This window comes from Pseudonaja textilis, chromosome Z (assembly GCF_049901715.1).
Source record: "Pseudonaja textilis isolate UNSWEBS1 chromosome Z, rPseTex1.2, whole genome shotgun sequence".
NCBI lineage: Eukaryota > Metazoa > Chordata > Lepidosauria > Squamata > Elapidae > Pseudonaja > Pseudonaja textilis.
The window spans coordinates 4,541,144-4,557,824 of NC_142008.1; the positions used below are offsets into that span (position 1 = coordinate 4,541,144).

General features: G+C 40.9%; 1 protein-coding gene across 1 annotated transcript in view; it reads left to right on the forward strand.

Moving 5' to 3' along the window:
* The window catches only part of OXSR1 (oxidative stress responsive kinase 1), a 92,254-nt gene extending 77,258 nt beyond the window's left edge, over nucleotides 1-14,996 (forward strand). Inside the window, exons 14-18 of the mRNA XM_087917549.1 lie at nucleotides 2,376-2,440; nucleotides 3,626-3,678; nucleotides 5,309-5,377; nucleotides 5,574-5,638; nucleotides 10,586-14,996. Of these exons, the coding sequence (XP_087773675.1) occupies nucleotides 2,376-2,440; nucleotides 3,626-3,678; nucleotides 5,309-5,377; nucleotides 5,574-5,638; nucleotides 10,586-10,660 (327 nt within the window). The 3' untranslated portion in view covers nucleotides 10,661-14,996. The remainder of the gene's footprint in view (nucleotides 1-2,375; nucleotides 2,441-3,625; nucleotides 3,679-5,308; nucleotides 5,378-5,573; nucleotides 5,639-10,585) is intronic.
* The last annotated feature ends 1,685 nt before the right edge of the window (nucleotides 14,997-16,681 follow it).

The window sequence follows — 16,681 nt, forward strand, 5'->3', positions numbered from 1 at the left end:
CGACTGTTCAAAGTTATGACGGACTTCCTCTCAAAATCTGAACGTGACCCATTTTTGAAGTTTTAATGGCCACGCGCCCCATAGTCACGTTATCACATTTTGGGCTCACCTTTGTGGCCGTTTAGAGCATCACGTGACCATTTTTTGTGACTTTTTTTGCCAGTCACTGGCATTTATTTCCAGCAAAAGAAGATGTGGTATGTTTCTGCCACCCTGAACAGCTGCGAAAGATGGCCATTCCTACAGGTTTTGATTGAACAAATTTGGTAGTAATAGTATTAATAATAGCTGTAGTAATATTACAAATAATCCTTGCTTAACAACCCTAATTGGGACCAGCGATTCCATTGCTAAGTGGAGTGGTCATTAAGCAAAATACCACATGGCCAACCCCGCTTAGCTCCGATGCTCCCGATTGTGGTCATTCAACTAATCATTTACCACCATTAATTGAGATATCATGTGATCAGGACTTACAACTTCCAGCCGGCTTCCCCATTGACTTTGCTTGTTAGATGTCGTCTTGGAAGATCACAAATGGCAATTGTGACCATGAACTGTTGCAAACAGTTATAAATATGAAAGAGTTGCCAAATCATCACACGACCAAGGAGATGCTGCAACAATCGTAAGCGCAAGGATTAGCCCTAAGTCCCTTTTTTCAGTGCCTTCATAACTTCAAACAGTTGCTAAATGAGTGGCCGTTAATCAAGGAACTACTTGTATCAGTATAATAAATTTGTCTAAGCAAGGCAGTTTTTAAGTGAATTTACCCCCATTTACCCCATTGATTTTGCTTGTCAGAAGGTCACAAAAGGTGATCACATGACCCCAGGACATTTATGAAACCATCATAAATGTGAATCAGTTGCTAAGCATCTGAATTTTGACCGCGTGACCCTGGGGGATGCTGCAACTGTCATAAGTATGAAAAGTGGCCATGCGTCATGTTTTTCCAGTGTTGTTGTAACTTTAAACAATCAGTAAATGAAAAAGTTGTAGGTTGAGGACTACCTGAAATTTGTCCGCACAAATTTCAAAACTTGCAATATATAAAACCAACCTTCCAAATAACAATATCAGTAGGAAAAAAATCATTATTTTTGATAAAGACTGGAAAGTTCTGATTACATGATATACCATTGTTACTCTTCCCTCTCCTCCTCCTCACCTCCTTTTTAGCATCTCACCGCTGCGTCTCATCCAGCAGGTTCAACTGATACTGGGATCCTAATTCCCATTGTCCCAGCTAGGCTTTCTTGACCTAGCTTGGCTATTATTTTTGTTTATTTTTGTTTATTTTGTTTGATATTATTTTGTTCCACACTAATGGATTATGTGCAGCTGTTCATTCATTTTCAATGGGCCTTCTGAAGGATTTGTTAAAAACCAAAATTAATAAAAACAAAAACAAATCAAGGTTCTTTCTGTGCCAAAGGTTAGAATGTGTCAAATCACACACTGCAGCCCGGGACAGAATAAATAAATGCTGCATGCTGATAGGGCATAGGGTCAAAATCCAGGCAGTTGAGAATAACACAACAAAAAAACCCCTTTCTGAATATTCTTCCAAATTTTATGGATTGATCAGATGCTGGGAAAAATATATTAATCGGGCAAAAACATTAAAACCCAGGAAGTTTTCAGTCTACACATACACAACAATACATTAACTGTATTGATCAATATATCATACATTTTAATATAGGCAAGCTTAATAGTACCAATCATATCTCTTAATACCCACATTCACATTAAATCAAAATCCTTCCTTGCTTATTTTCAACATTTTAATAAAAAATTATTTAAAAAAACCCAGGAGGAGTTCATTTGGGTTCAATTGAGGACCACCTCTGTTTATTTATTTCTTAGCCTGCCTTTAAAATGATCAACTTGGTCTCTTAGTTTTTTGTGAAGGTAAATATATCATTACAGATAATCCTTGACTGTTTGTTTAGTGACTGTTCAAAGTTACAAAAGCACTGAAACAATGACTTACGACCAGTTTTTCACGTTTACTATCGTTGGAGCAGCCTCAGGGTCACATGATCAAAATTAGGCGTTTGGAAACTAGCATGTACTTACGAGAGTTATATTGTGATCACCATTCGCAACCTTCCCAGCCGGCTTACCACAAGCAAAGTCAATGAGAAAGCCAAATTCGTTGAAGGTTCACACGTTTCATTTAACAACTGCAATATTCACTTAACAACCAGGTCAGAAAGGTCATAAAATTGGGGTGGGCACACATCACTTAATTGTCTTGCTTAGCAATGGAAATTTTGGGTTCAGTTTTAATCATAAGCTGAGGTCTACCTGTGACTCTTTGCTTTCGTGGATTAAAATAAACACACCTCTTTTTCTCTTTTGATAAGGCACCTCCTGCACCTACAGCACAAGAAGAGCCCAAAATCCCAATAAGTCTCGTTCTACGATTAAGGTAAGCAGGCTAGGTATGAGGGAAGGCTAAACTGGTCTAGGGGCAGGGATGCTGGACTAGGAATGAGAAGATCCAGGTTCTGATGTTGCTGTTATCCATTCAGTTGTGTCTGACTCTTGGCGATTCAATGGCCCAGGTCTCTCCACATCTTTCGATCTTTGGGTTGCTTCTTTGGGTTGTTCTTTGCTCTGGATGGTGTCAGCTTTGATGGTGTCCAGCCACCTGTCCTCGAGGGACCCGTTTTCCTTTGATCATCATTAACTCTTCCAAACATAATTGCTTTTTCCGGGGAACTCCCCTGCATGATGTGGCCAAAGCAGTTGAGACACAGTTTTGTGATTTTTGCCTTCCAGTGACATGTCTGGTGTTACGCGCTCCAGAACCTTTGCTCTCCAAGGAATACGCAGGAGCTTTCTCCAGCACCGCAGCTCAAATGAGTCGATTTTCTTCCTGTCTTTATTTTTTAAGGTCCGGCTTTCACAATACAGGAAGCTGTGGTTGTTATCCTCCCTGAGCCATACAAGCTCACTGGGTGATCCAGGACCAAGTCCCTCTCTTTTACAAAAACCGGGAAATTAACAAACAAAAACAAAAACCAACTGTCTACCAGTCTGTGCTGGACCAATGACCATTTTGCGATCAGATGATTAGGGCTAATAAGTTCTATTTTATTCTATTCGTGTGATATAGATTTACAGCACTCTGATTCTGGATCAAATGTCTAGCACTCAAAATGTCTGCTGGGTGGATTCTGAGCTCAAAATAAGATTCCTCGCATTGTGTGGTTTCATGAGGAACTCAGGATAAAACAAAATATTTTGTTCCATGTGCCTGTGAAATCCTTGCTAGAGGGAATAATTATCCCTCCCTTTGCCATCATTCATCCTAGACCTGAAAGTGCAGGTAGTCCTTGACTTACACCACAATTCAACACAAAATTTATGTTGCTAAGTGAGTTTGTTAAGTGAATTTTGCCCCACTTTCGGTGACTAATTCGAGGACTACCTGTAATGCGGTATAGTATAGGAGAGTTTGGGTTGGATAAAATTAATTGTAGATTGTTCCTCAGATGGTGATTCAATAGGCCTGCCTGAGGAATAAACATGGTTTTGTATTCCTTGCAGAATGTGATTTAATATAACACAGCTGTTGATAACATATAACCGTGTCTCTCCACCCTGACAGGAATTCAAAAAAGGAGCTGAATGACATCCGATTTGAATTCACACCTGGAAGAGGTGAGGGGATGAGAAAAACACTCTTCTGCAGCCTGTTGGTGACAGTATTTTGTTTGGTGACCCTATGCTGATTTGGTGGTGGTGGTGGTGAATGTGCCAAATTTGCCAGTTGAAAACAGATTCTCTAAATATGGAGCAAAGATCCTGTCCCATCTTAGAGCAAATAAGGAAATATCTCGAATTTTCTGAAAAATGAATCCATAGGCTTGATGGATCTTTTCTGAGTACAGGCTCCCAAAACGTTTGAAAGATGGGCTGTTGGCTTGAAAATAAGAGTAAATCCGTTTGTACATACATTTCATAACAAAGACAGACGCTAAAATCTTTGTGATGTGCCTTTGATTTGGGATTTAATTTGAAAATGCAACTTCTCAGAGGCTCCGGGTCTTCCAGATGCCTTACTTGCATGACCATTTCCCATCTTGGCTGAGGATTATGGGAATTATAAATGGGGAACTATAGATGGGGATATCCTGTGAATATTACCTGGTGCTGTACAGCTTCCTTTACCTTTCCAATTCATCAGCCACAGCCCAGTCTCTCATGAAACATTGCAAACCTTTGCGGGGAGTCTGTTAAAAAAAGGAATATTCTTGCTTCCTGCCACAAAATGTCCAAAGCAGTTTATAATAAAGGCAAGATAATATACAATATATAGGCAGTCCTCATTCGGTTTCACTGTAAGTTTGAACAGCCGCTGAATGAGCGCTCATTAAGACCAGTTGTTCAGCCTACTTTAAGCTTACAGTGGCACCGAATGAAGAGACTTACAACCGGTCCTCAAAATTGCTACCATTGCAGAGGCCTTGTAGTCACATGATTGTGATTTGGGCACTTGGCAACTATTGTGCAATTTAGACAGTCACTATGTCTGTCCCACAGTCAGTTGATTGCCAGATTGTGACCTTCGCTGTCATCCTCTAATCAACAGAGTCAGTAGGGAAGTCTGCAAAAGGATACAAGTTGTGATTGTGTCCTGTCTCACTTAATGACAGCAACTAGAAGTACAGTTATAAGTCAGCAAGGTCATGTGAGTTCCACTCTGCTGCCACATTGCTCAGCAACATAATTGCCAGTCCCAATTGCCTTCATTAAATGAGGACTATAGATATTCCTTGATAGCCATTATTGAACCTAAATTTTCTGTTGCTAAGCAGGGCAATTGTTAAGTTTTGCCCCATTTTGTGACCTTTTTGGGGTACAGATGTCAAGCAAATCACCACAGTTGTTAAGTGAATCATGCGGCCATTAACCTAATCTGGCTTCCCCCATGGACTTTGCTCGTTGGAAGCCAGCTGGGAAGATCACAAAAGGTGGCCACATGACCCCGGGACAGTGCAATTGTCATAAATACATGCCAGTTGCCAAGCAACTAAAGTTTGATCACATGACCGTGGGAATGCTGCATCAGTCGTACATGTGAAAACTGGTCAGAAGCTCCCCCCCCTTTTTAACTTTGAACAGTCACTAAATGAATGGTTGTAAGTCGAGGACTACCTGTACCTGTAAAACAAAAAATTAGATAGAATTAGTTACCTCCGGTGTATTAATGCCAAATTCAAAGATAGCATCTAGTACTGATTTATCTGTCTATAAAACAAACACCGTTTCTTAATTATGGTCTTTCCAGACACTGCAGATGGAGTATCGCAAGAACTCATCTCGGCTGGACTTGTGGATGGCAGAGATTTAGTCATAGGTAATGTAAGCCTTACTGAAAAAAAAAATCACTTAATTTTCATCCCTGTGCTAGTTTTGTTGCTTTATTTTGCTTGCATACACAGCAGAACAAGCTGACCTTCCTTTTGCTTGTATTTTCTTGGCTGGTGCTGTAGGGAAATTTGTTCATAAAGCTTAGATGCCCATCACTGAGTGTGTGTCCCCTGTTCTTTCAGTTGCTGCAAACTTGCAAAAAATTGTTGAAGAGCCTCAGACGAACCGATCGGTCACCTTCAAGCTGGTATTTATATTTTTTTCCGCTTACTACTCAAATCTTTCTAAAAAGTTGCTTCCGCTGTCAGCCTCTTTTGGGCAAATGCTGTGTTTATTCAGCTCAACAAAAAAATGTTTGCTCTCTGCATATATTAAGCACTGGATTAAAGCTGGTTTATTTCCGGACATCAAATGTGCTTGGATTTAGTTGAATGCCAGACATGTTTTTATATCTTTTTGTTCAGCTGGTTTTTGTTTCTAGCTTTGTAAATGTAGATCGGCTTTCCTTTATTGGGTGCGTTTTAGATTTGTGGACTTCATGCCCTAGGATATTTCAACCACCGTTGTCACTGCTGGGGATTCAGTTTGCCAAAGTCCATAGATCTGGAAAATGCCCCAAATGGAGAAGACAGTATAACAAAATAACAGAGCTGGAAGGGTTGTTGGAGGTCTTCTATCCCCTGCTCAAACAGGAGACCCTGCACGGTTATGGACAAATGGCTGACCAATGTCATCTTGAAAACTTCCAGTGATGGAATATCCACAACTTGTGGAAGCAAGCCATTCCACTGATTAATTGTTCTCACTGTCTGGAAGTTTCTCCTTAGTTCTGGGTTGCTTCTCTCTTTAATTGGTTTCTTTTCATTGCTTCTTGTACTATCTTCAGATGTTTTGGAGATTAAGTGACTTCCTTTTCTTTATGGCAGTCCTTCACATTTTGGAACTCTGCTCTCATGTCTCCCCTAGTTCCTCTTTTCATTACGTTTGCAAGCATACCCAGTTCCTGCAACCGTTCTTCATATGTTTTGGCCTTCAGTCCCATAATCATCTTTGTTACTCTTGTCTGTACTATTTTTAGAGTCTCAACATCTTTTTTTACATCATGGCGACCAAAACTAGATGCAATATTCCAAGTGTGCTCTTACCAAGGCATTATCACTTCACGTTATCTTAATTCTATTCCTCTGTTAATGCAGCCTATGTTGGCTTTTTTGGCAGCTGCAGTACACTGCTGGCTCATATATAAGTGATTGTCCACTTAAGACCTCTGTAGATCTTTCAAAAAACCAGAGTTAACAAATATTAGCCCCTCTAATAATGCTGTGCTAAGTCTTTTCTACCTAACCACCACTGACAGACTAAAGGAAATTGCTGGCTAGTTTTGAAGTGTGCTATAGGTCAGTGGTCACCAACTGGTGGGCTGCGGCCCACTGGTGGGCCATGAGGAAATTTTGGTGGGCTGCAGAGAAATCTCACCCCCAGAGCACCCCCATCCAAAGCAATTAATCCAGGCTGTGCAGAAACACAAGGCTGCTCAGCCCACATGGCCCACGGGAACCTTCCCCGCCCACTCACTCCTTACCCGGCAAACTTGCCTGCTAAGTTGCTATTTTTCCTTTTTTCCAACCATCAGCTGTTCTGCTGTGCCGGGAGATTTAAATTAGCTAGGAAGTAGGAAATGGTTGGATTTCTTGCTTTCTAGCTGAGCACAGCCGAACCTCCCTTAGGACTAAAGGTTAGCTTGCAAGCAGATTTAGTGTAGACTCATGCCAAGCAAATTTGAGAGACTGAGCTAGCCGATGATAGATAGATAGATCACTGAATGAATCTGTGATTCTGTGAGCAACTCAATCTGCCTGCTTTGCCTGATTTTGGATAAAAGTTGCTCTTTTTTAAATAAAAAATTCAGTATTTGCATACATGGTGTGTTGTGAGTTAATTTTGTGAGTTTGCTTGCAAGCAAATGTTACGTGACAGACTGAGCTAGCCAATGGCAGATAGATAGATCTCTGAATGAATCTGTGATTCTGTGAGCAACTCAATCTGCCTGCCTGCTTTGCCTGATTTTGGCTAAAAGTTGCTCTTTTTTTATAAAAAATTCAATATTTATATAAATATTTATAATATTTACATGCAAGCCATGCCCAGCCAGTCACATTACCACCAAGGCACACCCACAAATTAGGCCACGCCCACAGAACCAATTAGTGGTCCCTGGGATCTAAAATTATGAGTTTGGTGGTCCCTGAGATCCTAAAGGTTGGCAACCCCTGGTATAGCTAGCCCTCACTTAACGCTGACACTTGGGACCAGAAGCTCGATCACTAAGTGATGATGTCATTAAGTGCAATGTCATGTGACTGTGCTACTTAATGATAACAGTTTCGACAACCCTAGTTGTCATTAAGTGAGGGTCTCATGTGACCATGACTTGGGGCTTCCCCATTGATTTTGCTTGTTGAAAGCTGGCAGGAAAGGTCACAAATTTCAGTCATGTGATCCCCATGGTCATGTCCAGGCACGCAGCAACCACTAGGCTGCCATAACTACAAGGCTACAACTATGAGACATCCTGGAAGGATGGGTGTGTGGTGAATGAAAAAGGAATGAGGATTGGTCAGAAGCATTTGAACTGGGTTCGATTGGGAAAGACTTAATGCACTAAAGCAGCCATGCAAAATCCACAACAAACAGAAATCGACATCCTCGTTTAAGAAGTTACTGGTCAGCAAAGATTTTTGTTTTAAGTCATCCATTGTAGGAGAAGAGTGAGCAGAGATGAAGGTAGAGTTCAGCACATCATCAGCTTAGAATTGTTATTGTAAGAGCTGAACCCGAGGGAGGAGTCAAACATGTCATCAGTCTCAAGTCTCTTTGTGCCCGTAAGAGGTCTAAGTCCAGCTCACCTTGAATCCTGTTTACTCTTATCTACCGCCAGTTTACTTTTACTGTTGATAGTTCAATTTCTTGTAGACAGCATTAGCGTAAAATAAACCTGTATTTGTTTGAAATGTCTGGACTTCCTGATTTTCCCGTGCTTGGCAGTTACATCACCACAAAGGCAATCCTTTTTGAAATTTGTTGACCTTAGCTGTCACCTATTTAATACTGAACTTTAGCTGACTAGATTCTTGCGTGTTAAATCCTTGAACTTCAGTTTACCGTATGGTCACGATCCTTTGCATCTAACTATAATTTAGTCCTTGGTGCTCTCTGAACTTGCTTTCTTGCAGATACGATTTCTGGCAGCATCACTTGGACTATGTCAGTGGTAACATCACTAGCACTGATGATGTTATTTAATTTGGGTAGTGAAACATCTGCAAGAAAATAGCCAAGCTCAGGGAGCACCAAGGACCCCTTATTTCAACCCTGAGTTGTAAATATTCTCCTTTATTAATCTAGTCAAATAATTCAAGATTAATGTCAAGCACAAAGGATCGGGACCATACATTCAGTTGCAGTTCAGAAATAATTTATTGGCCAAGTTTATATACAAGAATCTAGTCCAGGGGTCGCCAACCTTTTGGACCTCAGGGACCACCAAACTCATAATTTTAAATCCCGGGGACCACTAATATGAATTTTCACTGCTGACGGCTTGCTGACATTGGTGTGGGGGAGAGAGAGAGAGAGAGATCTGATCTAACCTCTTTCTCTCTCCCTCCCTTCCTCCCTCCCCCCCCCTCATACACACACACACACACACAAATACACAGAGGCAGTTGGGATTCAAATTTCTTAACAATTGGTTCTGTGGGTGTGTCCTAACTTGTGGGTGTAGCTTGGTGGTCCTGTGACCGGCTGGGCATGGCTTGTATATAAATATTATAAATATGTATATAAATATCAGCAAATAGCAAAGCAGGCAGGCAGATTGAATTGCTCACAGAATCACAAATTCATTCAGAGATCTGTGAGATGGGCCATGCGGGTGGCGCAGCCTTGTGTTCCTGCGCAGCCTGGATTAATTGCTTTGGGGGGTGCTCTGGGGCTGAAATTTCTCTGTGGGCCACCAAAATTTTCTCATGGACCACCAGTGAGCCATGGCCCACTGGTTGGTGACCGCTGATCTAGTCAACTGACGTTCAGGACTGAACTGGCGCAGAGAAGGGTCAATTAAATTCTAGTTGGACTTAGACCGTATGTGGCAACATAACAATTCTAAGCTGATGACCTACTTAGCTCCCCCCACCAGCTCTGCCTGCTCTTCTCCTAGATTCATTATTTAGGGTGAAAGAGTATATTTGAGCTGCTTGGGAATATGTTCTGAAGACTAGAAAATATTAGTGATAAGGCTGAGGGGAGTGGGAACATACTTCCACCCCAAAAAAAACAGAATTTCACCAGGATCTGTGAAGCAAAGACTTGCAAAGGAACTAGTTTCCTGACTCACAAGACAGTTTATTCTTTTAAAGGTTTCTCAGAATATCCACTTTAATGGAGGCAAATCTCACAGCCCGAGTGTAATTTTTCACTTACTACAAAACTTGGGGATTCTTTATTTGTAGTTCCGTTATCCCACTCCATCAGCCCCGTCAGGATTGGAAAGTCATGTGAATCTGCACTATTTTTATCTTAAAGCGATACAGGTAGTTCTGGATTTACAACAGTTTGTTTAGTGACAGTTTGAAGTTACAATGGTATTTTTAAAAAGTGACTTTTTCACACTTAACAATCATTGCGGCATCCCCATGGTCATGTGGATCAAAATTTGGACACTTGGCAACTGACATGTATCTATGACGGTTGCAGGGTCCTGAGGTCATGTGATGCCCTTTTGAGACCTTCTGATAACCAAAGTCAGTGGGGAAACCAGGTTCGTTTAACTTACTAACTTTACTACTAGTATGATTCACTTAACAACTAGGACAAGAAAGGTTTACTTAACAACTGTCTCACTTAGCAAGATAAATTTTGGGCTCAAATTGTAGTCATAAGTTGAGGAATACCTGTAGTTATGCAGTCTTGCAAACCTGAATGTGTGTCATCCCTCCCTTTTTTATCTTCATGAAAACTAGGCAAGATCTTGTCGGAGAGGTTTTCTTAGTTTACATTCCTGATCTGGATTCATTTTCTCTTTTTTACCTGATTCTGGTCATGATTGTAGCTTTGCCTCCTTTCCCCCAAGGCCATTCTCTCTGTCCTTTAGATGTCCTAGTAAAATAATGGGTTTTGTCTCCTTGCCTTTCAGGCATCAGGCGTGGAAGCATCCGAAATCCCCGATGATGGCAAACTTATTGGATTTGCTCAGCTCAGCATCAATTAAAACAACACTCCCCTCCACTTATGGTCACAACCCATAGGTGCAACATACGAACACTTCTGTTGGCCAAAAAAGCAAAACCACTCCTGCCAAAGAATCAAAACGACAGGCCCTCGTTCTTAGAAGCTTTAACTTCATTTGTTCCCAAGTAGCATCAAGGAGGTCTACAACACTACTGCCTTGGAGGCATTTGGCTTCTGTTCCACCCACCTGCTGTTTTTTTGCGTTTCCTGCCTCTCAATTTTACCACTCTCCCTCCCTCCCTCCCTTCTCTCCAACCCTCCCTCCCTCCCATCCTCCCTCCCTCCCCTTTCTCCCTCCCTTCCTCCCTTCTCTCCTTCCCTTCTCCCCTCTTTTTCTCCCTCTCCTTTCTTTTCCCCCCTCCCTTCCTTCTCTCCTTCCTTTCCTCCCTATCTTGCTCCTCTCCTTTCTTTTATCCTCCCTCCCTCCCTTCTTTCTCTCCTTTCCTTCCCTTCCTCCCTCTCTTGCCCCTTCCTTCCTTCCTTCCTTTTTTCCTCCCTCCCTTCCCCCGCATGCTTATACTTATTATTGCCTTAACTCAGCCTTCCCCAAATGAGTGCCCACCAATTAGGCTGTGCCTACAACTCTTGGCTTTATAACCAAGAGGGCTGGGAATTCCAGGGGTTGTTGGGATATATACCAGAGGACATCTGGTTGGGAATGTCTGCCTTAACTATTTAAAAACTAAACAAAAATAGAAACATTACTACTGAGTACGAAAGAAGGGTTTCGCTGCTCTTAATAATTGTCCTGATGTGATGGGTTGGATCATTTTTGCCCGGCTGGTAAATAGCAAAGACATTTTGATTTGTGGTCCATCTAACTGGACAGGTATCTTTTTAAAAAAAGGAAGCTGTTGTGGAGTGTCAGAATACAGGTTGAATTTATTATGGAAAACTGAGTGAAGTCTTAAATAAGTGGAACCAACCCCTTGGTTTAAGCAACCTTTTCTATATTCAGGGCACAGAAGGAATTGCTTGGCCTGAGATAAAACTAGCCTTAATTTTTCTCTTTCTAGTTGCAAACACGTTATCGGTGAAGAAACGTCATGTTTCTGTGTAGCTGTGTTTCCTCCATCCTCAATTGGCTGTCTCACTGGGCCTTCTTCCCACTCACCCTATGCTTGTAGACTTCCAATGTAGACACAATGGTTGAAACATCTGGTGCCAAAACTATTTTGTTCATCATAATCTTAGCAGCTTTGACAATTGCAGGATGGATAGACGGGAGCAATTCTGGTGCAAGATGCAGAAACCATATGTAGTAACTGGCCACCCATCAGGCCAAAGAGAGGATTTTGCAGCATCCAAACTAGAAGATGTCCTATTCCAAATACCCGTATTGTGTACATTTCATCATCCCTCTCTTATTTCATTCTGGAAGTTGCTTATGCTGAATTGCTTATCTGGATAAAAAGGGAGAATGGCACAGCCAGCACAAATATTCCTGAACACGGAACTTTTTTTAAAAACAATTCAGTCTTTCAGTTTTATCATTTGGCTATTGGGCTACCACTCTTCCGCAAACGTTCCTCAAAAATCCCTTGGTGGAAAACAATTTTCTCTTATTTTCCACCAAGGAAAATCTACCCATAATCCTGAAGTGATTTCCAACTTCCTTAAAATTGTTGCAATCTGATGATGAATCCTCAGAAAATCTGAGGTTCTGATATTTCCCCAAAATGTTCTGCAGAAGATTTAGGGTGCGGCCTATCTGATACTGACATCTTGCAGAAGTATCTCTGTCAGTCTATATATTTTTCTCGTCCTTGCGGTTGTCTCTGCAACTGGTTTTTGGTGAAGAGATTCCTGTGTAAGTAGACTATTGAGATTGTCTCGCAAGTTGCTAGGAGTAGTTAAGTCCATCAGGTGTGGTTCAATGTGTGACCATTCATAAAACCAGATGTCCTTTGCATGTGGTCAGAGTGGAAATTGATCATATGGACTGGCCATTAGAAGGTCCGTAACCATGAGGCTTTCTATCACTGACCACTGCAGGTGGTTTCCTAATTCCCATTTTAATCTCCAAAAAACCTCCATCCTTTTCATTAAAAATCCTTATACCTTTCTTACGTCCTTCCTTCATGGACTGGTACATATGAAACTGCCCCCATTCAGTTTTTACAGCAATAAATGAAATTGCCAGTTAAAGACAAACCTGGCCAATCAATGCTTGGAGCAATTTAGTCTCTTTGCTGTACTGCTTGGAATTTGTGTTGGTTTTTTTTAGTAATACTCTGTTCACATATCAAAAGTTTGGTCAACATAGGGTAACTGAAGCCACTATAGCTCATATTTAGTGTTTGTTTTTTAAGACATTATTAGTATCTGGGGTTTGTTTTTTTCTTTCCGTTGTTTTGGATTTTTAACCTATAAATTATATATTTTGTTTGGGAAAAAAAGAAACATTTATAATGCACTATGTGAACAATAAAATGGTGTGGATTATTCTTGCCCTCCTAGAACAGCCTCTTGCCCCCTCTAGCTTTTGTGTATCACTGCTTAGCTTTGAAGTATTTTATACATCCACATTGTTTTCACCTTAATATTAATTTGCATAGCAAACCAATGGAATTAAGTCTCATCCCTGGATGCAGAGTTTCAGTAGGTATAGAGTATGGGCCCCAGTGAAGTGATTATGAACTGTTTTATATAACGCCCCCTTCCTCCTCCTCCTCTTCCTCCTCCTCCTCTTGTTTCAACTACCATGGTTGAACCACCATGACACTTAAGCTTCTAAACCTGGTTTCTAACTCAGGTTAAGGACAGTAATAAATGCCCTCACAGCATGTTGTGGAAGACTGGGAGGGGAGCTATTATGCCCATCTGTGTCCACGTTGAATCTCTGAGAGGGGTGAAGTTAGCGCCTCACACTTGCTCTCTCAGGGTAAGCGGAAAACACGAAGATTGGGAATCTCAAATCTTCTGACGCAATAAATATCCTCTCCAAGCAGCAATGAAAGCTCGATTTCCTTTATTGCTTAAATGTATTTATTGTTCACCTCTAATTTTTGTGTTGGCTAGATCTGCTCATTAACAGAACTGCTCCAGATGTGGACATCTATTGAAGAAACGATTTGAAAATGAGAAATGTTTAGACACCAGTCATGGGGTGGGAAGGGGAGGAAGTTGAAAAAAAAGTACTGGTTGGGCTGTGCTCGTGTGTGTGTGTGTGTGTGTGTGTGTGTCTGTCTGTCTGTCTGTCTGTCTTACGTGTGACCTCCCAAAACTTCCAAATTTTTCCACCCTTGGCGCTTGGTGGCTTATGAGCAAGCTACGGTACATGTTTGAATGAACCCTGGAGGTCATTTTCTTGATTTAAAACCCTCCAGGAGGGGCAGAAGTCAACCATTCTTGGTCAACTGTTTGGGATAGACCTCACCTGGATGAGAGAAGCAGCTCTCGGAGGCTCCATGAGACAGTGGTCTCCCCAGACTTCTGCTTCTGATTGGCCAGAAGTTCTTTGGAGCCAGTGATGTTATTGTCACTACAGTGCACAGCCCTAGTCCTAATATCCATGCCCAGGTATGATCATGTGGAAAGAGGATCTCTTGCTGAAATGGGGTGTGTGTGTGCATGGCCCTGAATTGGAGTACCCCGAGATGGCAGATGAGCAGCATGTGGAAAAAAAAAATAGCCATTTTATTCCATCCCATCTTCAGCTACAGAAACCAAATCATTATGGTACAGTATTAAATAATTTGGCCTGCATGCTGCGCGTAACTTTGAATCCACTGTATCTTGATGCAGTATCTATTTATTTATTCATTCATTCCTTCTTTACTTTCTCTGTCTAATCCAGGTCTAGCAGACAAGAATATCCCTAATGACTGTTCCCGTGTATTATTATATTAATGATTATTTTAATGATCCAGAACTGCTTTGCTACTAGATTTCTAGGCCTGTTATCTCTTAATAATGAATAGTATTTTCTTTCTTTTCCTTTTTCCTCCCTTTTTGGATACTAGAAATGCTAGGCAACTATTTTATTCTTGAGGTTCAAAAGTGCCAATGATCTTTGTTGTTGTTGTTTGGTAGTTTAGAAATTATTTCTAACCTTAGCAACCCTCATGGATCAGAGGGTTTTTATTTTGGGTAAATTCTGAACTTGAACCTAGAAATCGGTTTGTATTTTTTTAAACTTAATTAATAGCCTTGAGGAGGGTGGTGTATTAATATAAAAGGAACCTCTACACAATTTGGTGTACTGTAGATTTTAACGAAAGATGTAAAATATTCAGCCTTTTTTCCCCTTTGATTTTGTATTTTATTGCATGTCATTTCTCTAATTTTTAATCAATAAAAAGACTTGTCCATTATTTTTGGGAGTTGGTTTGTGTTAATATTCTGTTTTTCTGCAAATATCGCAAGTAATATACCACATAGCACCCTCTCACATGGGAAATAGGCACGTGGCATCTTATTATAAATAGCTAAATTGTAATACTTTATTTAAAAATGCTGTTGATCTGGTAAATACGGCACTGGTTAAAATCAGAATATTTAAAACTTTATATTGCCCGTTTCTTCCAGGCAGGAACCATTTAAAAGTAGCCCTCAACTTACAACTATTCTTTTAGTGACTGTCGGAGGTTACAGTGACACTGAAAAAAAGTGATTTATCATTTTTCACACTTAAAACTGTTGCAGCATTCCCATTATGATCAAACTTTGGACGCTTGGCAACTGGCATGTACTTGTGTTGGTTGCATTGGCCCAGGGTCATATGATGCCCGTTTGCGATCTTCTGATAAGCAGAATCACTGGGGAAACCAGATTCACTGAACTAACTTAACCTCAGTGTTACTAACTTAACCTCAGTGATCCGCTTCACAACTGTGGCAGAGAAAGGTTATAAAATGGGGTAAAACTCACTTAACCATGTTCTTGCTTAGCAACATAAATTTTGGGGTTAACTGCGGTCATAAGTCAAGGACTACCTATATGTACCATATTTTCCATAAAAAATAATACTTTGAATTGTACACATTCGATTGCCTGACTTCAGTAACTCAGTTGCATTGATCCAAACGAATTACTTCACGGCGTATTATCCCTGCAAGCAAAGAGGATGGCCTGCTGGGAATGTAGGTTGGAGGAATGGCACCAATCATACTTTCTTTCTCCGGATTTCCCAATTCAATAGACGCTTTAATGCTTGAAGGGGTGTGGATTTCAACTCCCAGAATTCCCCAGTCAGTATTGAAGCCCACACGTCCCCAACCAGCCAAGGTTGAGAAACTCTGCGGTAGATAGGCATGGATTGAAGGGACGATGGATGCTCACAGCATCTGGGACCCATAAGAAAACTGGAGAGAGAGGCTACTTTGCAAGCCTTTCTAGAGCAGGGGTCTCCAACCTTGGCAACTCTAAGACTTGTGGACTTCAACCCTGGGAGTCTTAAAGTTGCCATGGTTGGAGACCCCTGCTCTAGAGGACTTGCAACTCATTTGCCTCAGCTAACTGTGTCCTAAGTCTCGACACTCACGTTTTTCTTGCCTAGGGTAAATAAGCTGGAAATTGCAACCAAGCAAGGGCCTGAACGTGGCATGGAAATTGGTTCTTAAAATCTTGCCCAAAATTAGCAAATCATGGTTTAAACAAGACTGATGGATTGAGTGATCAATGTGTGATCTTCAAGACAATCTGTCTCTTAACCTTTAAGATCAATGTCTTCCAACAGTTCGGCCATCACGTATACAGCTGAATCCCTCCATTCTACTGCCAGTTGTATTTCTTTCTTTCTTTCTTTCTTTCTTTCTTTCTTTCTTTCTTTCTTTCTTTCTTTCTTTCTTTCTTTCTTTCTTTCTTTCTTTCTTTCTTTCTTTCTTTCTTTCTTTCTCTCTCTCTCTCTCTCTCTCTCTCTCTCTCTCTCTCTCTCTCTCTCTCTCTCTCTCTTTCTTTCTTTCTTTCTTTCTTTCTTTCTTTCATCATACACTCCACCACCAGGGTGCTGGGTGTTTGTAATGATTGGTTGGTTTATTGATTTATGTATCATCAAGTT